General features: G+C 43.6%; 2 protein-coding genes across 3 annotated transcripts in view; one reads left to right on the top strand and one right to left on the bottom strand.

Moving 5' to 3' along the window:
• Nucleotides 1–323: 323 nt before the first annotated feature.
• Nucleotides 324–18,482, bottom strand: LOC118393371 (golgin subfamily A member 3-like). Of its 2 annotated transcripts, none has more exons than XM_035785993.2 (24): nucleotides 18,216–18,482; nucleotides 17,079–17,403; nucleotides 15,898–16,191; nucleotides 14,714–14,826; nucleotides 13,668–14,425; nucleotides 13,269–13,377; nucleotides 12,798–13,104; nucleotides 12,426–12,628; nucleotides 12,157–12,294; nucleotides 11,835–11,996; nucleotides 11,248–11,616; nucleotides 11,051–11,128; nucleotides 10,688–10,951; nucleotides 10,427–10,521; nucleotides 8,778–8,994; nucleotides 8,456–8,599; nucleotides 8,014–8,211; nucleotides 7,753–7,869; nucleotides 7,435–7,574; nucleotides 7,065–7,197; nucleotides 6,735–6,857; nucleotides 4,350–4,514; nucleotides 2,749–2,897; nucleotides 324–2,549 (listed from the first exon to the last, which is right to left on the bottom strand). In XM_035785993.2, the coding sequence occupies exons 2-24, from the start codon at nucleotides 17,251–17,253 to the stop codon at nucleotides 2,351–2,353; spliced, it is 4,650 nt and encodes a 1,549-aa protein (XP_035641886.1). In that variant the 5' UTR covers nucleotides 17,254–17,403; nucleotides 18,216–18,482; the 3' UTR covers nucleotides 324–2,350. The 2 variants fall into 2 exon arrangements, with proteins under 2 accessions (XP_035641886.1, XP_035641887.1); XM_035785994.2 differs by having other exon boundaries at nucleotides 16,024–16,191.
• A 1,905-nt stretch (nucleotides 18,483–20,387) lies between these two features.
• LOC118393370 (uncharacterized) overlaps nucleotides 20,388–22,655 on the top strand; it is a 28,313-nt gene continuing 26,045 nt past the window's right edge. The window contains exon 1 of the mRNA XM_035785992.1: nucleotides 20,388–20,564. Within this exon, the coding sequence (XP_035641885.1) occupies nucleotides 20,484–20,564 (81 nt within the window). The 5' untranslated portion in view covers nucleotides 20,388–20,483. The remainder of the gene's footprint in view (nucleotides 20,565–22,655) is intronic.

The following is a 22,655-nucleotide window of genomic DNA, read 5'->3' as shown; positions in this document are numbered from 1 at the left end:
TTTGCCACCACTGTAATCTATAATAAACTATATCCTATTAACAAATTGGATATGTATTTCCAAATATAAAAGATAGCTATGGAAAAGCCAGTTTGGAAAAAATGATAAAAGCAGGGGATCAATTAATTAACTAATTAAAGGTAATCTAATCAATTATAAGTCCTACAGCCAACCTAACTATCAAATGTCAGTGTATGAAATAAGAAAATGGATGAGCATTGATGAATAGTTAAACTTTGAGAAATACAATTGTATTTTTAACATTTTATATATTGGAATGAATCTGTTTAGCAGTTCTATGCACATATTTGCAAATTAAAAGATTGAACACCAAAAACAGCAAGGTTTATTTAGAGAACTAGTATCCTAGCTCCATGTACCAACAGATGTTATGTAATCAAATATACAGATAACAGTAAAAGGTAGCTTAGAATATAGTCAATGTTATCAGTTATTAATTACCAGTCAACTGAACATAGCTTTCCCTTCTATAGGTTGTCCCTTTGAAAATACCCATGTTATTACAGTGTGGTTAAAAATATTATATTTACTTTGACTGGTATGATACAGGTTGTCTGGAATTGAGTATACTGGCATATTAAAAGTCAGTCACATCACAACTGCATGTGCTGTAGGTTATGGTGCCCATTGCGGTGTCTTCATTTGGACTTTTAACAATTGTCAGTTTAAAAAAAAAGAAATACTTTGATTTACATGTTGCATATCATTAAAAAATAATAATTCTCAAATGTTTTTTTGCTCATCACACTATTACATAATGATCAAGTCATTCAATTATAGGAATAAGTAGAGAAAAAAGTATATTCTTATATTAATCTCTGCAAAGAATAATCAGTTTCCCTTGACAGAAAACCAACCTCAAAGGAATTAAACAAGCAATTAAGGGGTGGACCTTTTCTGTAAATATGAAACCATAGTAACAACAAAAATGAATACATCTCACTCAAAGTAGTAGTAACATTTTGCGTAAAAGTTATCTTACACCTTCCCCTCAGTCAGTTTCAGGAAGCCCTCATTAATTGTGCAACATCGGTTGAGACTACCCAAGTATTTAACAATAAACAATTCAGTTTGGATTTGCAAACACACACTTTCAATAGGAATAATGATAATTTCATTCATAACATTTAATCCTTCAAAATATATTCCTTATTAAGGCTTTGCAAAACACATTACTACAGTCCAAATCAGACAACAAACAACTTAATTAATACACAGTTAAGGATTCCATACAGTTGCAGAGCCCACAGTGATATGTCCATAGAAAGCTTTATAAAACTTTTTCAACAAGAAGCAATTAAAAAAACAAATAGATTGATGTTAATGACATTCAAATGTGAGGCGTACTAAAAGGAGAATGATGGGGATTCATCAATCAGTCCAAAAGCCATAGGGGCATTTGACCAGATGACTCTCTACATCCCAAATCAACCCCTAGCCTATACACCCTATACACTTGTGTAGACCTGAGAGGATTGAATGTGTTTAGTATGGTTCACAGTAACCATCCAGGCTGCATCACAACCGGCCGCGATTGGGAGTCCCATAGGGCGTGCACAATTGGCTCAGTGTCATCCGGGTTTGGACGGTGTAGGCTGTCATTGTAAATAAGAAGTTGTTCTTAACTGACTTGCCTAGTTAAATAAAGGTTCAATAATTTAAAAAAAGCATTCATCCAATCATTTCAGATCTTCAGGAGTGTCTACGTGGGGAGATAAGGGATTGATTTGGAATTCATGTTTACGAACCGGCTCTCATTCACAGGCACAGGAAACCAGTTCAGCGGGGTCTGTAGTATGTGTTACTAACAATATAGCTTATAACAACAATGGCAGACACTTTATGCAGGCTTTAAACTGTCTCACTTATCTAAATAGAGCATGAGAAAGTACCAGTATCCGCAAACAAATCTCTACCATAATTAAACTGGGGTAAGGGTCAGTTGCCATGGCAAATTTGGATCGTTTGAGAGACAGAAGAGAATAGGCCTTACATGGGGTCTATGACTTCAAAGCAGAAGACCGGAGGAATCCCCTAACAGAGGAGTTGTCAATGTTATTTAAGATTCAATCTTGTAATTCCTGAATTTTAAATAAATAAATATGACAGCCATAACAGAAATATAGACAGGGAAAGCCAAAATAAAGAGTAAAGCTATGGTATAAGTACAAATTACTTTACCCAAGCATTGTCTGTGCTAATGGGATAATAATGCCAAATGTTGGCAGCAATTGATAAGAAATAGGGGGGAAATGGTTAGGTAGGGAGGTTAAAAAATAAGTGGCCTTGTGGATAAAACTCCACTCTGTCTGCTTGAGAAGGTGCTGCATTACAATGGCTGTGTCTCCTCCGCTCCTCCTCCTCTGTTACTGTCCACATGGTTTAGATGAGTGGATGTTGCGGAGTCATTGTCCAGCGGCACCCCCAGTCGAGCAAGTTCTTCCTCTGCGTTAGTCCATGACGTCATAGACTCGTGCACGGTGACTGTGTGCTCCTCCATCTGCTTCTGAAGGCTGTCCATCTCATGCCTGCAGGAAACACACAATCACTTTAGTGTACTGGCATCAGATTCCTATTACATCATTATAATACACCATCCACATGTGAGACAATTACGTTTTTGAGAGTAAAGGATTTCATTCTGGCTATCGTGAGGTACAATAGCATATTATCCCCGCAGGTTTTCCACTCCCAGAAGGTAAGGAAGACATGGTGGTATTTTCTTACTTGAGCTGGCGCAGACAGTTGTGCAGGTTATTGAGGGGCTCCTTGCTGACGGAGGCAGAGGGCTTGAGCAGCTCATCCAGCAGGGAGGCAGGCACAGGGCAGTCTGGGATCTTCACCGGGGTCACTGGGTTCGATGGCTCCATCCTCTGCTGCTCAATCAGGAAAGGAACACATCAGCACATAAAGGAAGACTACATTCTGTGTGATATATGCTCTCAAGTGTGTTTATTAGGAAAAAAATACTTTTTATACCCCTTCATCAAACCAGAATAAAACACAGTGCATTCGGGAAGTATTCAGACCCCTTTGATTACAGCCTTGAGTCTTCTTGGGTATGACACTACAAGCTTGGCACACCTGTATTTGGGAGTTTTTCCCATTCTTCTCTGCAGATCCTCTCAAGCTCTGTCAGGTTGGATGCGGAGTGTCTCTGCACTATTTTCTGGTCTCTCCAGAGATGTTCGATCGGGTTCAAGTCCGAGCTCTGACTGGGCCACTCAAGGACATTCAGAAACTTGTCCCGAAACCACTCCTGCGTTGTCTTGGCTGTGTGCTTAGGGTCGTTGTCCTTTTTGGAAGGTGACCCTTCGCTCCAGTCTGAGGTCCTGAGCGCTCTGGATCAAGGATCTCTTTGTACTTTGCACTGTTCATCTTTCCCTCGATCCTGACTAGTCTCCCAGTCCTTCAGACTGAAAAACATCACCCCACCATGATGCTGCCACCACCATGCTTCACTGTGGTGCCAGGTTTCCTCCAGACGTGACGCTTGGCATTCAGGCCAAATATTTAAATCTGATTTGTGGGGTGCTGCAAAGATGGTTGTCCATCTGGAAGGTTCTCCCATCTCCACAGAAGAACTCTGGAGCTTTGTCAGAGAGACCATTGAGTTCTTGGTCACCTCCCTGACCAAGGCTCCAGATCTAGGAAGAGCCTAGGTGGTTCCAAACTTCCATTTAAGAATGATGGAGGCCACTGTTTTCTTGGGGAACTTCAATGCTGCAGACATTTCTTGGTACCCTTCCCCAGATCTGTGCACAATCCTGTCTCGGTGCTCTATGGACAATTCCTTTGACCTCATATCTCGTTTTTTTTCTTCTGATATGCGCACTGTCAACTGTGGGACCTTATAGAAAGGTGTGCCTTTCCAAATCATGTCCAATCAATTGAATTTACCACAGATGGACTTCAAGTTGTAGAAAAATCTTAAGGATGATCAATGGAAACAGGATGCACCTGAGCTCAATTTTGAGTCTCATAGCAATGGGTCTGAATACTTACGTAAATAAGCTATTTTCTGTTTTTTACATTTGCTAAAATAAAATAAAAACCTGTTCGTTTGTCAAGGGGTCTGCATACTTCCAAATGCACCGTATACCATGTTACACTTGGATATTCACCGCCTTCTCAAAACCATTGGATGAGCTGTATATTCTACCAAACACACCAATATGAAATACCATCCCTACTGATAAAAACATGTAAATAAAAAAGTGCACCTCAGTCTCAGCCAGGTAGTTCTCAATTTGACACAACACCAATTTTAAAAAGCCATAACATCTGACAAAATGTTAAAATGTCCTCTTCTTCCTCAGGTAGCTTACCTTCCGGAGGCGGTTCTGTTTGAGGTCCAGTTTGAGATGCTGGTTCTGCAGCAGGACAGTCTTCATGCTGTTCCTCAGCTCCCCCACCTTGGCCTGCAGCATGAACTTATCTTTCCGGGTGCTGCTGAGCTCCTCCTGCACAGACTCCAGCTCCACCTTAATCCCCTAGAATGCAGAACAAGGCTAAGTCAGTCACAAAATGGCAACACAATGGACAATGATAGAGTGATGCATCTGTGGTTTAGAGTCTGGATGATAGCACTGTGCAGTGGAACTAGCCAGCTACAATTGAAGTCTGAAGTTGACAAACACCATAACCAAATAAATTTAAACTCAGTTTTTTACCATTCCTTTAATCCTAGTAAAATCTTCCCTGTCTTAGGTCAGTTAGGATCAACACTTTATTTTAAGAATGTGAAACATCAGAATAATAGTAAAGAGAATGATTTATTTCAGCTTTTATTTATTTCATCACATTCCCAGTGGGTCAGAAGTTTACATACATTCAATTAGCATTGCCTTTAAATTGTTTAACTTGGGTCAAATGTTTTGGGTAGCCTTCCACAAGCTTCCAACAATAAGTTGGGTGAATTTTGGCCCATTCCTCCTGACAGAACTGGTGTAACTGAGTCAGGTTTGTAGGCCTCCTTGCTCGCACATTCTTTTTCAGTTCTGCCCACAAATTATCTATGGGATTTAGATCAGGGCTTTGTGATGGCCAATCCAATACCTTGACTTTGTTGTGCCACAACTTTAGAAGTATGCTTGGGGTCATTGTCCATTTAGAAGATCCATTTGCGACCAAGCTTTAACTTCCTGACTGATGTCTTGAGATGTTGCTTCAATATATCCACATAATTGTCCGTCCTCATGATGCCATCTATTTTGTGAAGTGCACCAGTCCCTCCTGCAGCAAAGCACCCCCACAACATGATGCTGCCACCCCCGTGCTTCACGGTTGGGTGTTCTTTGGCTTGCAAGCCACCCCCTTTTTCCTCCAAACATAACGATGGTTATTATGGCAAAACAGTTATATTTTTGTTTCATCAGACCAGAGGACATTTCTCCAAAAGGTATGATCTTTGTCCCCATGTGCAGTTGCAAACCATAGTCTGGCTTTTTTTTAATGGAAGTTTTGGAGCAGTGGCTTCTTCCTTGCTGTGCGGCCTTTCAGGTTATAGGACTTTTTTTACTGTTGATATATATACTTTTGTACTTGTTTCCTCCAGCATCTTCGCACGATCCTTTGCTGCTGTTCTGGGATTGATTTGCACTTTTCGCACATAAGTACGTTCATCTCTCGGAGAGCGGTATGACAGCTGTGTGGTCCCATGACGTTTATACTTGCGTACTATTGTTTGTACAGATGAACATGGTACCTTCAGGCGTTTGGAAATTGCTCCCAAGGATGAACCAGACTTGTGGAGATTGACAATACTTTTTCTGAGGTCTTGGCTGATTTCTTTTGATTTTTTCCATGATCTCAAGCAAAGAGGCACTGCGTTTGAAGGTAGGCCTTGAAATACATCCACTGGTACACTTCCAATGGACTCAAATTATGTCATTTAGCCTATCAGAAGCTTCTAAAGCCATGACATCATTTTCTGGAATTTCCAATCTGTTTAAAGGCACAGTCAACTTATTGCATGTAAACTTCTGACCCACTGGAATTGTGATACAGTGAATTATACGTGAAATAATCTGTCTGTAAACAATTGTTGGAAAAATTACTTGCGTCATGCACAAAGTAGATGTCCTAACTGACTTGCCAAAACTATAGTTTGTTAACAAGACATTTGTGGAGTGTTTGAAAAACTAGTTTTAATGACTCCAACCTAAATGTATGTAAACTTCCGACTTCAACTGTATGTCCTCACTACCCTGTTGGGTGTGCGTGCATGTTCCCATTTAGCCGGTTACTCAACCCTGCACCTTAAGAGGCTGCTGACCGATGTACATAGACATGGACTCACTGGTCACTTTAAATGGAACACTAGTCACTTTAATAATGTTTACATACTGCTTTACACCTTTAATATGTATATACTGTATTTTAGTCTATGCCAAGGAGACATTGCTCATCCTAATATTGATATATTTACAATTTTTTCTCCCCAATTCTGCGATATTCAATTAGTATATCTGTAGTGACGCCTCTAGCATTGTGATGCAGTGCATTAGACCACTGCGCCACTCGGTAGTACTGCACCACTCGGGAGCTTAATTCCATTATTTTACTTTTAGATTAGTGTGTATTGTTGTGAATTGATAGATACTACTGCACTGTTGGATCTAGGAACGCAAGCATTTCTCTACACCTGCAATAACATCTGCTAAATATGTGTATGTTACCAATCAAATTGGATTTGATCTGTGTGTGTGTACCTGTAGAGCTGTCTGCAGGCTGTCCAGCTCCCTCTGGCTGCACTGCTCTACCATCTCCAGCTGCTGTCTCTGGGCCTCGATTTCCCTCTGCCTCTGCTCCACCTCCCACTTCAAATCCTCCACCTGGGGGAGAGAACACATTCAAGAGTCATTGACCGATGTCACTTTCAACAAACTTACTTCCCCATTCAGTCCTGGGTTGTGTTCAGTAGGGCACACCATAGCAAAACAAAAGTGTGTTCTTATTGGAAAAGTTCTGAATAGTTTCTCCCTTCTGAACACGACCACGGTTGTGCCTTTTGTATAGCGTGGTGTGGCATAGCTAGTTACCTCCTGGTTGGTGAGAGGCTGCTTGCTGAACTGCTCATCCAGCTGTTTCTGGAGGATCTGGAGTTGGGAGTGGGCCTCTGACAGCTCCTCCTGGAACCTGGACACCTCCTGAGAGTGTTTCTCATCCTGAGCCCTATGGAGGGGAAGGAAATGATATTAGGGTAAGACAATGTTAAAATAAAGGGGAGACATTAGATCAAAAGAAAAAGATTATGTTGAGTTGGATGGGGTTATTCCCTAAAATACAAGGACAGAGCATTCCCTAACGATTCCATCAACTCATTGGGTAATCAAAATCTTCTATATCTGTTAAACACAGCATCATTGCAGGTCTTATTCACTAAACTATAAAGTGCACATTTAGACTCACTGTAGTTTGTGTGCCTCGCTGTGCAGGGCTTTGACCAGCTCCTCCTTGGCCTGCAGGTCCTTCTTGATCTCACACAGCTCCAGCATGGCTGCCCGGTAGTGCCGCCTGTTGTGGGCAGCCTCCGCCTTGGCTGCTGCCACCTAGTGCACAACACACACTTACAGTCTGTTTCCAGTCCATTACAGTATGTTACAATGTGTTAATGACAACACAAGACTATGTTGTGGCTGGGCCAGTTTGTCTCCTTCAGGGGGGGTTGTATGTGTATATAATGTGTTAATGACAACAGATTATGACTGTTGGGTTGGGAGTCTTTACCTGCTCTTTCAGGTCCTTGACTTTGGTCTTTTCCTTCTCCAAGGCGACCTGTAGTGTCTGGACCAGTTGTTTCATCTGCTGGTCTTCCTCCTCTTTGCGTCTTAGTACGGCTTGCACCTGTGGATAAGGGAATAGAAAAAAACATCTCTTCTGTTAGCTTTTTAATGAAAAAGGGCAACCATTAATGGTGTTATCGTATGGGTTTAGTCATTTAATTGATCATTGATAGTAGTAACTGAATGTAACATTGAAGCCTTTTACCTGGAGGTTGAGCTGGACCAGGTCTGCCTCTCTCTTGGCTAGGGCAGTCTCCAGAATATTGGAATGCTCCCGCAGTGCATTGTGGGACTGCCCTAGTCCTGTCAACTTCCCTTTCTCATGTTCCAGCTCCAAGGATAGCTTCTTGTTGGTGTCTTCCAGCCTCCTAATCCGCCTTTTGAAGCATCGTGCCTCCTGCAGCTGTGGATGACAAAGATATACGATTTTACAATCAAACATTTGAGAAGCACTTATACCATTGGCTGCGAGTAATTTTCAAAGGGGTTGGGATAGCATAGCAAAACACACATGGACAAAAAGTAATCGCTACGAGAAAATATTTTACCTAAAAAAATACATTACAACTTTTAAATGTCCTGGACAGTTCTCCTGCAAAATGGTGATCAAATTAAGATCCTGCATTGTAGGTAAGACAACCACTCACCTCATCCTCAAGCTCCATTACTTTCTCCTGGTACTCCTCCAGCTCAGTGCTGGTGAGGGAAATTACCTCCTGAAGCTCTTTCTCCAGCATGGCCTTGCTGTGGCTCACAGCCTGGAGCTCACTCTGCAGAACCTCAATTTTATCCTGGAACAAGTATAGGTTAAGCTATAGAAATATCACCACAGCTAAAGATGTGCTGACATCTTATGTTATAAGTATTGCCACATGATGTGACCAGAAACAAACTCTGGACCCTAGTTCCTAGTTAAGTAATTTGATCAGGAAAAACACTGGGCCCTTATCAAGGTAGTTCTATATGTACCTGCAGGGCCTGGTTGTTGCCTCCATCTGAGACCTGGGCCTTGACTTTGACCAGCTCTGCCTCTGTGGTCTCCTTGTCTGCCAGGGCTTCCTGGAGCCTGCGACTCAGGATGCCCACTGCGTTCTCATAGGCCTTGTGCTTGGCCTTCATCTCCTTCTGCGCGCTGGTCAAATCTGTCCCCAGTCGCTTCATTCTCACCTTCTGCTCTGAGATGGCCCTGAGAGAGGAAAACAAGACAATTAGACACATCAACAGTAGTGCACATCTAAGCAAACTGACTTAAAGAGATTGAGAGAGAAACTTATTTCCGGTCATATAAACTCATCAAAAAAAGAAACGTCCCTTATTCAGGACCCTGTCTTCCAAAGATAATTCGTAAAAATCCAAATAACTTCACAGATCCTCATTGTAAAGGATTTAAACACTGTTTCCCACGTTTGTTCAATGAACCATAAACAATTAATGAACATGCACCTGTGGAACGGTCGTTAAGACACTATAACAGCTTACAGACGGTAGGCAGTTAAGGTCACAGTTCTGAAAACGTAGGACACTAAAGAGGCCTTTCTACTGACTCTGAAAAACACCAAAAGAAAGATGCCCATGGTCCCTGCTCATCTGTGTGAACGTTCTTTAGGCATGCTGCAAGGAGGCATGAGGACTGCAGATGTGGCCAGGGCAATGTCCGCACTGTGAGACTCCTAAGACAACGCTACAGGGAGACAGAAAGGACAGCTGATGGTCCTCGCAGTGGCAGACCACGTGTAACAACACCTGCACAGGATCAGTATATCCGAACATCACACCTGTGGGACAGGTACAGGATGGCAACAACAACTGCAGAGTTACACAAGGAACTCACAATCCCTCCATCAGTGCTCAGACTGTCCGCAATATGCTGAGAGAGGCTGGACTGAGGGCTTGTAGGTCTATTGATGATGTGATGGTCGTATTCGCGTTTATCATTGAAGGAATGAGTGTTACACCGAAGCCTGTACTCTGGAGCGGAATCAATTTGGAGGTGGAGGGTCCGTCATGGTCTGGGGCGGTGTGCTACAGCATCATCGGACTGAGTTTGTCGTCATTGCAGGAAATCTCAATGCTGTGTGACATCCTCCTCCCTCATGTGGTACCCTTCCTGCAGGCTCATCCTGACATGACCCTCCAGCATGAAAATGCCACCAGCCATACTGCTCGTTCTGTGCGTGATTTCCTGCAAGACAGGAATGTCAGTGTTCTGCCATTGCCAGTGAAGTGCCCGGATCTCAATCCCATTGAGCACGTCTGGGACCTGTTGGATTGGAGGGTGAGGGCTAGGGCCATTCCCCTCAGAAATGTCCGGCAACTTACAGGTGCCTTGGTGGAAGAGTGGGGTAACATCTCACAGCAAGAACTGGCAGATATGGTGCAGTCCATGAGGAGGACATGCACTGCAGTACTTAGTATCTGGTGTGGCCACCAGCTGCACTGACTGTTACTTTTGATATTTACAAATATTTATACAAAATAAACACAGTTGACAGTGAGAGGATGTTTCTTTTTTAGCCGAGTTTACTTATACCATTTATTAATGAATATTGTTGGGCCATTACTATGGTAATCAGGCTTGTTCCAGAAGTCAGTCTGCCTTTAGAAATGTTTTGACTCACTTCTTGGCTTCCGACTGCATCTGCTCCACCTGTTTCTTCAGGCCCTCATTCTCCTCAGTCACTGCTGCTAGCTGACTCTGGTCAAACTGCAGGGACTGTGGAGGGACATCAAACGCACACTGATTATTATCAAATGCCTATCAAAGATAGCCGGATAAGGCAATGGGATATGTAATGCAAGTACTGTCATGGAAGTAATGCAAAGAAAACCCTTAGGAAATCCTAGAAAAAACCTAAAGCTTCTCGGGAGGCATTGTGTACCTGGATCTGTGTCTCCAGCTGATCCCTCTCGGTCTGCACGGACTGCAGGTGGTTCTCCAGGCTGTTCATCTGCTGCGAGACCCGGACCACCTCCTTCTGCAGCCGGCTCTGCTCCAGCTCAGCCTTCTGCTTCTGCCCCTGGGCCTCCAGCAGCTCCTGCTTCAGCCCCCTCACCTCCGACACCAGACGCTTCTTAGTCGACTTCAGCTCGCTGATCAGCTGCTCCTTGGAGCCCGCGTCCCGTCGATAGGCCTCCACCATCACCTGATGGGTGGGGAACAAGAAGAGGTGTGAAGAGATGAATTATGTGTGTGAATGTGTGCGTATCAACAATCCTCCCAAAGCCAAAAAAGTGACAAGCACCTTTTGCTGCATGAACTGCTCTTTCAATTTCTGAGCTTGTCTCTTCAGGGTGCCATTTTCCTGCTGCAGCGTTTCAATCTAAAAACGAAGAGGAGAAGGGGTTTACATTCTACGTAAGCTCAAACATGGTTACTCCACAGCCATAGTAGGGTAGTGTATGATGGGACCCATTGGCTCGACGGCAGTTTGTTTCTCACCTGTGAGGCTTTCACCTGGACCTCCTGCCTGAGCTGATCCAGGAGGTACGAGGACACCAGCACCTCCTCCCCCAGCCTCTCGGCCCCCTCGTCCAGCTGACTTTTGTCAGCCCTGGCAGCCTGGAGGGCCACCTCCAGCACAATCTTCTCATTCTGTAGATACTGGATGTTCTCGTCTTTGGTGTTGGTCTCTGTCTGCAGCTCTGCCAGAGTGGCCTCTAGCTCTAGGTAGCGGGCCTCTAGCTGGTTGATGGACTGCTCTTTGGTGTGTAGGCTCTCCTGAGTGGCTGTCAGCTGTCTCATCAGCTCTAGGTGGTCTTTCTGGAGGGCCTCCAGCTGCAGGTCCTTCTGCGATAGTGTCAACTTCATCTGTGGGGGACGCAGAGAGGGGTTACATTAGGCAACTGTTGTTGCAAAATAGCAAACCAGTGAGCAGACATTCAGTTTTTCTCAAAGTATTGGACCTTGTTATTGGACCCCACCTTTCATTGATATTAGACCACTGCCCCAGACTATCAAATACCATTCATTTGAACAATACAAAGGTTCTCATAAGTGTTTTTATAAACCCACAATTAGTTCCTTACCTGCTCCAATTCCCTCTCCAGAGAGCTGGCTGTGTTGGCCAGTTTGTGTAAGTGCTCTCGCTCCTCCTCAAACTCGTCTAGCTTGTGCTGGAGGTCATCCTCCACCATGTTCTTGGCATCCTGGATCTGCTGGTAGGCAGCCTCCTGGGTCATCATGTCAGTCTACGGCCAAAGGAAGGACAGAGGTCAGATCACACGCTGCTTAATAACCTCAAATCGAATTTCTCATATTTTATTTTGCCAGTAAATCTTATACATATATTTTTTTAACTATCACCAATCACATAACATGTCATATTTCCTCATTTTCAAGGGGACAGACCTCAATACTCTGCAGCTGTACGGCGATGCGCTCCTTCTCTTTGATGGAGCGATGTTGGGTTTCTGTCAGCTGGTGGGACAGAGTCACATTCTCCAGCTTTAGGTGCTCCATGACACCAATCTGGGTCATCTGCAAAGCCTGGGGGTAAAAAAACATGTCAACTCAGTCAAACAGCATATCAACTCCGTACCACATCAATTTCATAAAACGTCAACTCTGCAACACATCAATTCAGTAGAAGGAGGAGCCCTTGTCACAGGTAGCCTTACCTGCATGTTGGACACTTCACCCTGGAGCCGTACTCGAGCCTCCTGTGCCAGCGCTAGCTGCTGCTGATACCATTGGCGGACCTGCTGCAGTGAGTCAATCTCGGCCTGGGAGGTCTTCAGCCGGCTCTGCAGGGTGCTGCGCTCTAGTTGGACCTGCTGGAGCTGAGTCTGGAGTCCACCCATCTGCTGACGCATCTCTTGGACTGCAGAAGAACAACACCAAAACAAATCATTCACAAAGCGTTTTGTTTTTAGCACAGTAATAAGTGAGGCATCGAATTTCATTAGTATTATTGTGTGGAGCATGTTGTGAGGAGATGATCGTTTTAAAAGCATGATGCCAAATCTGGGCTCTCCATCCATCCAATTTACCAGCGTTGTCCCTGGAGGTCATGTTCTGCTGCATCTCCTCCACTTTCCCCATGAGCCTCTGGTACTGGTCCTCGGCCACCTGCAGGTCATTGCCCAGTGAGGAAAGGCCAGCGTTCTTGCGCTCTAGGTTGCCCTGCAGCTCCACCATGGCCCTCTCCAGCTGGGAGCAGCTCTGGCGCAGGGTGGAGACCTCCTTGTTGAGGGAGCTCTGTTTCTCCTGGCTGGCCTGGGCCTGCTCCACCTGGTCCCGCAGCTGGGCGTTGACTGTAGCCAGCTGGGCCTGGAGCTCAGTCTTCTCTTTCAGAGCCTGGAGAGGAGAGGGAGGAATTGTAGGGTGCTAACCTAGCTATTCTAGTGACGGTAAGTCTGAACATGTAAGGAGTGTTAATTACCTTAGTTGATCCTATGTTTAAAGTGTTAGCGATTGAAGACAGTGAAGTCCTTACTACCTTGTCTGTATGTTAATTATACCTGGTTGGCCTCAGAAGACAGAGACTCTAGCTGACCCTCCAGTCTCATCTTCTCCTTCAGAACCTGGAGCATTTCGTCATGTCCCATCACAGAGCTCTCAAATGACACACTGCAGGAAACAAGCAATTAAACAATATAAGCATACATCTTGCAAGTGCAATTGACTGGGGCATTCTAGAACAATCCATGGTAAATTATGATTGGAAAAATAAGCAAACATAAACCAGTGTACATGCGGATTCGATATATAAACAGCAATGATCTAAAGTAGACTAGTGTTCCTGCTTATTTGCTATCTGCAACCGCAATGTGCTTATGTTATTCACTAGTACTACACCAGTCAGTTTGTGTTGCTATGTGTCATTACAGAAGTGCTGTGCTGATGATGGTGTGGCCTACCTGCTGGAGAAGCTGTCCCTGCGGCTGCGTGGTTCTCCGGTGCCCTCTCTGTCCTGCTCCAACTCCAGCAGGTGCTGCTCATCACTGGCAGCCTGCAGAACCTCTTGCAGTGAGGGGAAGTTTCCCATAGCCTCTGGGGCAATCTCCCTACCCTCCACTGTGTAGTTCCCGCCCCTCTGCCTGCCCACTGCTGCGGCCAGCATGCCGTAGGTCCCAGTGCCCCTGGTGGAGGTGGACACGCTGCTGTAGGTCGAGCTGTCGCTGTCGTTCCCGTCTCCACCGGGCCTCGACCCCATCCCTGACTCGCTGCTGGCGTCCACCTCCGAGATGTCCTGGAAAGACATTGACGACCTCAGCGGGGCCTCCGAAGAGGTCGTCTCCATGGAGCTGACCTCTGACCTCATGCTGCTCTCAGACAGGGTGGACACAGAGCTCAAGTTGGACCCCAAGGAGCCCATGGAGGAGTCTGCAGAAGTTCTGACCCCACCTCCACCACGACTGCCCCCTGCTGGCTCGGGAGTCTTGTAGTCGGCCAGGGAGTGGATCTTGCTGGGGCGGGCTGACCGTGACTTCCTCTCCTTGGCTGGGGGGATGCCCAGGCTGCCCAGCTTTGGGCCCCGGGGAACGCTGGTCCGCAGGAAGGAGTACTCTGTGGTCATGGAGGTGGTGTTGGCCCGGGGGAGAGCCTCTGGGTGCATCATGAGGTCTGGGTCCAGAGTGCTGAATCCAGTGCGGCTCTTTAAGGCAGAGCGGTGGGACTGGAGGAGGAGAGAGGGTAGCATGAGCAGAGGATGTAGTCTACTTCAGACCAATGTTTCCCCGAGCTTGTTTTCCCCTAGCTTGTTTTCTTGTATGGGCACAAAGAAGCAACATTCAGGGCTGCAAACATCAGACGCTTCAACTGAAACTAACAGAGGATCATTTTTATACTATACTGTAGGTAGTGGGTAGCAACAAAACTAGACAAGGCCTGCTATGCCAAAATAATGCTAGGGGAAACACTTCTGCTTCAATTCAACTCGGTTCACACACACACACTCACTCACCGTCTCCTTGTGCCTCTGCACCCTGTACTGTTTGAGCTGCTCCTCCAGGCGTCGCCGAGCATCATGGCGAATCTTCTCCTCATTCTCCATCTCCAGTGATTGCTCTTTGACAGCTACAGGAAGAGCAAGTTTAACACAAGGAATAGAAGGGCCTAACTGCACCACCATACAACACAGAATATGCTAACAATAACATAGACAGTGTCATACAAGCATACAATACATTTTAGAAGGAAACCACAACTATGTGTGCTACAACTACTTTGTCGCTCAGTTTAGAGCCCTTTTTATGTAAGAAATGAGAGTGCTTGTATGACACGGTTTTCCATCCACCATGGTGAGTTACCACCATGTGAAACTGCACGTAACCCAGTACTTACAAAGCCAAATGAGTAAGACTCAAATCAATCCCATATATTAGCCAGTCGCTTAGTTATTACAGTAACGTTAATAAAAATGTGACACACAAAGTAGTTTAGTATCCAAACGTATTCTGTTTTTAGCTTTTTTGGTTAGTTAGTTAGTTAGTTAGTTAGCAGACAGTTGGTGATATGCCTGATTGATGATGCTCTGACTGCAATTGGCCAGGTGTGCTGAAGACCAACCAACAGTCAAATCAGTGCAACTTAGAAGTTAGCATGAGGACTTCCTGATTGAAGCATCACTTAGAGCAGAGTGCACCATGAACGGAACGAAACCAAGAATGTGATACTCTAAACGAGTTTACGTATGTGACACTGTAAACATTCTATGTGGGAGAGGTTAGCCTAGTGGCTCACAGTAAACAAAAAGCTCTTCAGGCAAAATGAGACATATCCTGTAATATAACTAATAAACTTCAAATACTTTGCATATCATGGTACCTGTAAGCCTCGGCCGTCATCCAAAACAACATACACCACATGTAAAGGAGTAGTTTAAATACAGCCACTACCAAGAGAAGCACCAAGACCCAAATCAAGCAATTAAATTACCACTGGCATTGCACAAAGTAAGCAGGCTCAAACCACCAAACAGATAGTCTCTCGATCTAAATCTTTAATGGGAGTGTAGTAAGTACAGGCTAGGGAATTAAATTAGGATATGGAGGTAGGCCTAATCAACAAGTCAGCCTCTGAAGCAACATCCCAGAGCAAAAGGGGGGTGGGGGCACTCACTGCAAGAACAGGTTACAGTATGCTTACACAATTCAGTCTCCTGCATAGGCATACTCAGTCTGAGCGACTGCAATGCGTCGCCCTTGTGAACAGGGCCCTCAGCACTAGTTCCCTCAGACTTCTCTAGCATGGGTGGTGGGAAAGCGGCCACACCTTGGGATGGCTCTTTGGAATGGGGGCTGACGGTGGGGCTGGTGCCCTGAGCAGCAGGGGGCGAAGGAGGAGGCAGGGGGCCATTTGGATGGCCGTCCCCTCCAGCACCTGGCCCCGGGCCCCGGGCCACTCGTTCTCCATTAGGCACCATGTCTGCTTTGAAAGATCCTGCAACAAGGGAGTGGGGTGAGTTGGGGGTTGACAGTGGAGTGTGTCAGTATAGTAGGTCATTTACGGCATCCATACATCCAGTTTGTATTTCACCACACAATGAGAGAAGATTGTGACATACTTTAAATGTAAAAAAGGAAAGGACTTGGAGGTAAGGCTCCTTTGCATGACAAAGTCTATTGTGGCTTTCACAGGAAACCAGTCAAACAAACTTTGTTGTCAAGCCAGACTAGTGCTTTAGGAACTGAAAGTGGCAGTTTGATATTATTCATTTTACATGTGTCAAGATAGCCAAACTATTTTTATTGAAGGTGAGATGTGTAGGAATAACGACAGCATGCAAATATGCCTTAGTGCACTGGTGACTGCGGAGTGACAGTCGAGTAGATTAGTTATAAGGCTCAGATCTCTGTCCAGACAGTACTGCAATTCCCCATACAAGTACAAAGAGAGATGTAGCAGGGAGGGGCAGATGGCCTGAGGCGGCAAAGTAATGGCAGGTCGCACACAAGCATGTCATGCATAGTTGGGAAAAAATACTGGTAGAAGACAGTGGAATTGCCTCCATATAAGGAACTCCTATTATAGCAGATTCCCTTCAACAACAACGTTTTCACAATTATGTCCTGTGAAAATAATACAAGCATTCAGTTATGCTTTCCTATTAACTTTTGAAATGAATTGTTCTCCTACAATTAACTGGTTGAGGAAGAACACACTCCATTGTTTGATGATGAGAGTGGATGGAATCATTAAATCAGTCAGAATTAGGTCAGAGTCAGGTTGCCTAGAATGCCTAAATATATATAGAAAAAAAATAAAGCTAATCAAATCCTATCACTTGAGGGGCAGGCTAGGGTATTAACTAATGAACTAACACCTACCATTAACAACATCCCTCGATGTTGTCGGCTTCTCCTGTCCTCCTTTCTTCAGTAGCTGAGCATCATTCTCCACAGGATCAGCACCATCCTCTTTGGACTGCGGTATCAGGTCGAGTTGATGATTTTCTCCATTGGCTGTCTCCATCTCAGCAACGGCTGCTTTGTGGTTTGCCATTTACATACAGAATCAAATGATGTTGCACTGGAGCCCATGGAAGAGAGTAGCTATAATCCTTTCAAAACATGTTCTTCCCGTTTGTCCAGTTGAAAAGGTTGAATACAATTCATGCGTCCAAGGAAGGACAAACCAAAACAATGGTCTCCCCTGAAAATGTAAGGTTTAGTTAGTTAATATTTAAGTAGTATGAGCATCATAACGTATTTAGTCTGATCAAAGAAAGAGTAATCTAAATGCAAATTAGCCGTCATCTGAAAGGATTTGCCACGGTGATGGCGTAGTGTGGATGTAGCGAAAATAAAATAAGTGGGCGTGGTCAGCAATAATAACATTACAAATGTATTGATAAAGTACATTATTTGCAATAAATTTTGTCAAATGTTCTGACCAACTGGGAGAATGTGGTTGGGAGGAACAACTCCAGCTAAAGCCGTCTAGCTAACTAACGTTAAGTGGATTGAGTTACTAAATATAGCTAACTTCATTGCCTAGCTAACGTTAGGCCTTTGAATATTGTAAGTAACAAATGTGTCTGTTATTAAGATGGCTGGGCTTTACAAACGACATGCATTTCATTACACCCGCAATAACATCTGCTAAACGTGTATGCGACCAATACATTTGATTGGATTCAGTAACAAGCAAGGTAGCTAGTTGGCTTTTACCAACCTGTCAAGCAAAGACAGCCTACGTTTGCAAGTTAGCTAGTTAACACATCAGTCCCATAACGTTACTTTAATTATACAAATATTTGCATTAACTGTGTGTTGTGATCATGCGAGGTTGATGGGGCTAGAATTATTCTAGTATGTCCCGATTTTCACACCGGTACAAGTTGTGTCATTTATATATCAACGCACAACGTGAAAAGGTTTAATAAATAACCATAACATATATATATATACATAAAAATTGACATGACAATGGTTGAAATGCACGGAAAATGTTTACAAGCCAACCTTTTTCAGACGACTTTTCGTTCTGCTTCTACGTGGCTAAATGGGTGCCATTTAGGATATTTGACATCAGGATACTTAACATCGGTTTGTGACTTGATGTCTAGTAAACACTTATTAAATAATTCTCTCTTTGAGAATTATATATTAATTATTGTTATTTTTCTCTACCTAATAATGTATACATTATAAGCCTATACTTGGAAATGAGCTAGATTTAAAGGTAAAAATGCCAAACCAGTTGCTGGCCGAACAGTAATAATGAACGGACACCAATGACGTTTTGTCTCGCGCAGGGCGTTGTGGGTGTTAGAGCCCGCCCCTTTGTAATGAATAGAAAAAAAATTTACTCCCTCTGGCGGTCGTGGAGTAAAACTGCGGTCTTTTTATCAGACATTTTTTTCTCGTTTTGTCAAAACTGTAACAAAATGTTTATTTAATTCTGTATCCCCATAAAATATCAAGGTTACAGTGTGTATTACCATGCGGATGTTTTACTGTCATTATGATGTCTCTCTATGCAAAATAGGGTGTGATTAGATAATGCCTTGTCATTAATGATCAGGATTGTTTCTACCTATTCAGCACAGATTTAAGGTTTCATGAATATCAATAATTACACAGCTAGTGACAAATACACATAGCCTATTATATCCATTTGCAAAAATATCTCTCCAATGACATGAATAGAAGTCTATTTTAGTGTAGTTAGGAATACAGTCTACAACACCTTTTCAGTGTTGAATAGGTACTGATTACTGAATTTGATTACTGACTGTCTAATGATCTCAGATAGGAGATAAATGTGGCAATTGAGAAGGAACAGTCAGAGAGGTGCTTGAACCAGCAACCCTTCAGTGTAGTACAAGCACATTTTCACCTGTGTCATAAAGGTCCAGACCTCTTGGCAGAGGTAGCAATACTCTGAATAGGGAGGCTACATAAGGATTTCTCTAGCCTGCACAGGTAGTCAACAAGAAATGTGCCGAATCTTCTTTCACCACAAGACTGTCCCATATACTCGCTGACATGCTTATGAGTGAGCATGCTCATGGAACAGTGGTGTCCCATCATTCAGGGCGAGCTCCACCGGTTTAGCTAAAGAAAATATATGTTTTCTTTGTTGATGCCTGTTTTGCATGTTATTTTTTGCATTAATACGTGTGTCACATATCCGATCGCAAACAATGTACATTTAAAAAATAATAATAATAATGAGTTAATAAAGCCGCATACAAACATGGTCTGGCATGCATCTACATTTTTTGTTGTTGTTGAGTTTCCCCCCACCAAGATTGACATGCTAAAATCGCCACTGTCGAGGAATGATTATTTAACATTGACAGGGCAGACAACAGACGCTATTTCCTCCTGATATGCCATTAACGCTGTTAAAGTCAGACAAACAATATGCTTAACGGTTTAGTGAGCATTTTGTTCTATAGGTCTACAGCACTGTTAATCAGCATGCTTATGAATACCAGCTAATCTTAGTAACTCCATACAGAGTTGACACAAAAGGATTCTCAACTCTGCACAAGTCAAAGTAATTGATGCTATATATGCTACATAGCCTTCCTAGATGATGGTATATTGCCTCTGCCAAGAGGCATGGGCTTGTATGGCACAGGTGGTAGTGCATTTGCCCTGTAACCAGAGGTCCCTGGTTCAGCCCTGCTCCACTCCAGCTTTCCCCTCTCAATTTGCTGGAAATTCATTCATAAAGTCACCATACCCACACCTACACTGCTCAAGCTCACTCTTCGCCCTGTGTTTCGATGGCCCCCCTCTATTGCTTCATTGGTGGCATCAGTGCAAGAGTTGGCTTCACATGTTCACATTGGGTTTGTGCTCCGGACACTTCTAGAGAAAAGGGGGAATAATGTAGCCTGTTTGAGAGTACTACTACCCCTCTGTCAAGATGCTTGGGCTTTTATGGCACATGTGGCAGAGCTCTGCTCCTCTTAAATCACTACATAACCATAAAGTTACTCCATTATCAATGGTCTGCAGCTGACCAACTACAAGGAAATGTAGGTTACTGTTTCTAATCCCACAGCTGGTGCATTGGAAGCTATGTTCGTCAAAATTATTGTTGACAAATAAGACTGACTGCCAAATTGTGGGCGCTTCAGTACAACCCCCTGTGATTTCTGTATGCGGGTCCACGAAGGATGAAAGCGCGCTCCCGAGAGTTCAGGTGAATGGAGAGTGGGAGCGAGAGCGGGTCACGGTTCAGTGTGCGTATGAGAAAAGGACGAAATAAGGAAAATGAACTGCAACAGCTCGTTCTGGGCACATGTGTTCTTGACAGCGTATCTACTATGGGTCACGGGATGTGTTGCACAGAAAGTAAGTAATACATGGCTGCTCTTTGTTTACAGTCTCATTTGCCTCATGGAAAAGCGCAATCAATCGTTTTACCCGTCAGCGGGCTCCTTGTGACTGGCAGAAAACTTGTAAGCAAGAATGAAACACGTTTCCTTGTTGTGTAGTTGGTACCCACACTGGGAAAGACATAATATAGCCTTTACAGGGTAATTCGTCATTATGGTGAACGTACATGATGCAATGCACTGTAAACGTGTTTTAGTAGAATAGTCCAGCGAATACAGCACCCGTGCATACAGGGCTCACGTACAGAAGTTTGTGTATAGTTTTACATCATCTTTATTGTATTGTTATTATTTTTAATCTAATACCATTATACTTTTAAATAATCTATAATCTTATCGAAAGCTACAAAAAAAGTGTATTGACATGCATTTCACTAGGAAGCTTCCAATTCTAATAATCCCAAATTCAAAGTCATGCTGGGTTGGTAACTATGGAAAATAAACCATTATTTTATGGGATTTTCCATTTCTCGTGTTGTCAATGAATGCATAATTGCAGATATCACAACTGTAAGACATTGTAAATATACATCAATATTAGGTTATAGCCACGTGTTTGAACGGAACATATTGAGTAATGACGAATTTTGGGACATCTCAGAGCTTAATGCCCTCTTCTATCCCTCTTGTCCATGTATCTGTCTGGTGAAGGTCAGGTTTGTCAAGATACAAGAGGGAGGAGGTTGTGGAATTCTTTATTTTTTCCCCCTCAACTTGATTTGGTTAAAACAAACTTTAATGGATTTAAACATATAAAGAAGTAAAGTAAAACAATTATAATAATAAAATAGAGGATGGGTTTGGAAAAGGATACGAACCCGGTTTAGGGTAAAAGGATTTGGGTTGGGGGAAAGGGTAAATAAAAATAGGACGTAGGGGATTCTTCAGGATACTGGGGGAGTAATGTTTTGTAATATTTGAATAGTGGGATGAATGGTTATTTTTTATGTTGTTTGTGTCTCCATTGAGTTGTGTGAAAAAATAAAAATAAATCTACTTACAGCGAAATAAAACCGTCCGTTTCGGTTGTTAAAATATCAGCTTCTATTGCAGTGGCCCACCATCCTGGACAGATGAGTTTAAAAGGGTATAATTATTTAAATAGATCGGGTAAAACCCAGGCTTTAAAATGTTGAGATATCAGCGGGAGTAAAAGTGGATAAAATCACAATAAAATGCATTAATTATCCACTCTAAAAAGGGTTTTAAAAGTGATAAATATGCGCAATATTTAATAAGCACGGAAAGGGAGTTGATCAATAAAAATCTGGACGGGTCAGCTTGTTCCTCCCGAATCATGGGCTCAGGTCCACCGACCTGAGGGTTCAGAGATTCAGATTGTTGCAGGTGTGATTGCAGGGTACAGTGAAAATCTTAGGTTTTGAGCTCCAACATACTGGACTACTGAAATAAAATGGTAAAAACAATATAAATAGACATAGCACTATATACATAATAACAGCTGATGGATATTTATTATGAATAAATAAATGTCCATTGGGATGTATGCAGAGTAAAGACTGTTGGGGTGGGTGGGTTAGAATAACCATAAGTTGAGCAGCAGGCTGATCATTGAGTGAAATAGAAATCAAAACAGTAATAATATACATATTAACAACTGCAATAGTGATGAATGCCATTGGGGTGGGGGCAGAGTAAAGTCTGTTGGGAAGGTGAAATGCCCATAGAAGGGGTGGGGCAGCAGAGCAGGGGTGGGGCAGAGAGCATGTTGATAAGGGGAGTAGAAGGGGTGGGTGGAGCAACAGAAGAAAGAATGTCCATAGGGGGAGTAGCAGGCAAGATAAGTGAGAGTTGATTGAGGATGTCCATGAGGGAGATTAGCGAGTAGTGGGGTCCCTGATGATCTTCTTGGCCTTCCTGCGACACCTGGTGTTGTAGGTGTCCTGTAGGGCGGGCAGTGTTTGCCCAATGGTGCGTTAGGCTGCATATATCACCCTCTGAAGAGCCTTGCGATCCGCGGTGGTGGTGTTGCCGTACCAGGCAGTGATGCACCTCCTGTTCCTCTCTCTGTCTGTCCCAAATTGCC

The sequence above is a fragment of the Oncorhynchus keta genome, chromosome 14 (assembly GCF_023373465.1).
Source record: "Oncorhynchus keta strain PuntledgeMale-10-30-2019 chromosome 14, Oket_V2, whole genome shotgun sequence".
NCBI lineage: Eukaryota > Metazoa > Chordata > Actinopteri > Salmoniformes > Salmonidae > Oncorhynchus > Oncorhynchus keta.
Note: the sequence above shows the minus strand (reverse complement) of the source record. Positions and strands in the feature narration are given on the sequence as shown.

Bases quoted from the DNA above. Each gene is read 5' to 3' on its own strand.
- LOC118393371 (XM_035785993.2), bottom strand. From the start codon at position 17,253: ATGGCAAACCACAAAGCAGCCGTTGCTGAGATGGAGACAGCCAATGGA. The intron at 7,198-7,434 runs GTGAGTCTAAAT...TCCCCTCCATAG, and splicing joins AGCGAGGCACACAAACTACA to GGCTCAGGATGAGAAACACT. The intron at 4,515-6,734 runs GTACACACACAC...TCTGCATTCTAG, and splicing joins GCCTGCAGACAGCTCTACAG to GGGATTAAGGTGGAGCTGGA.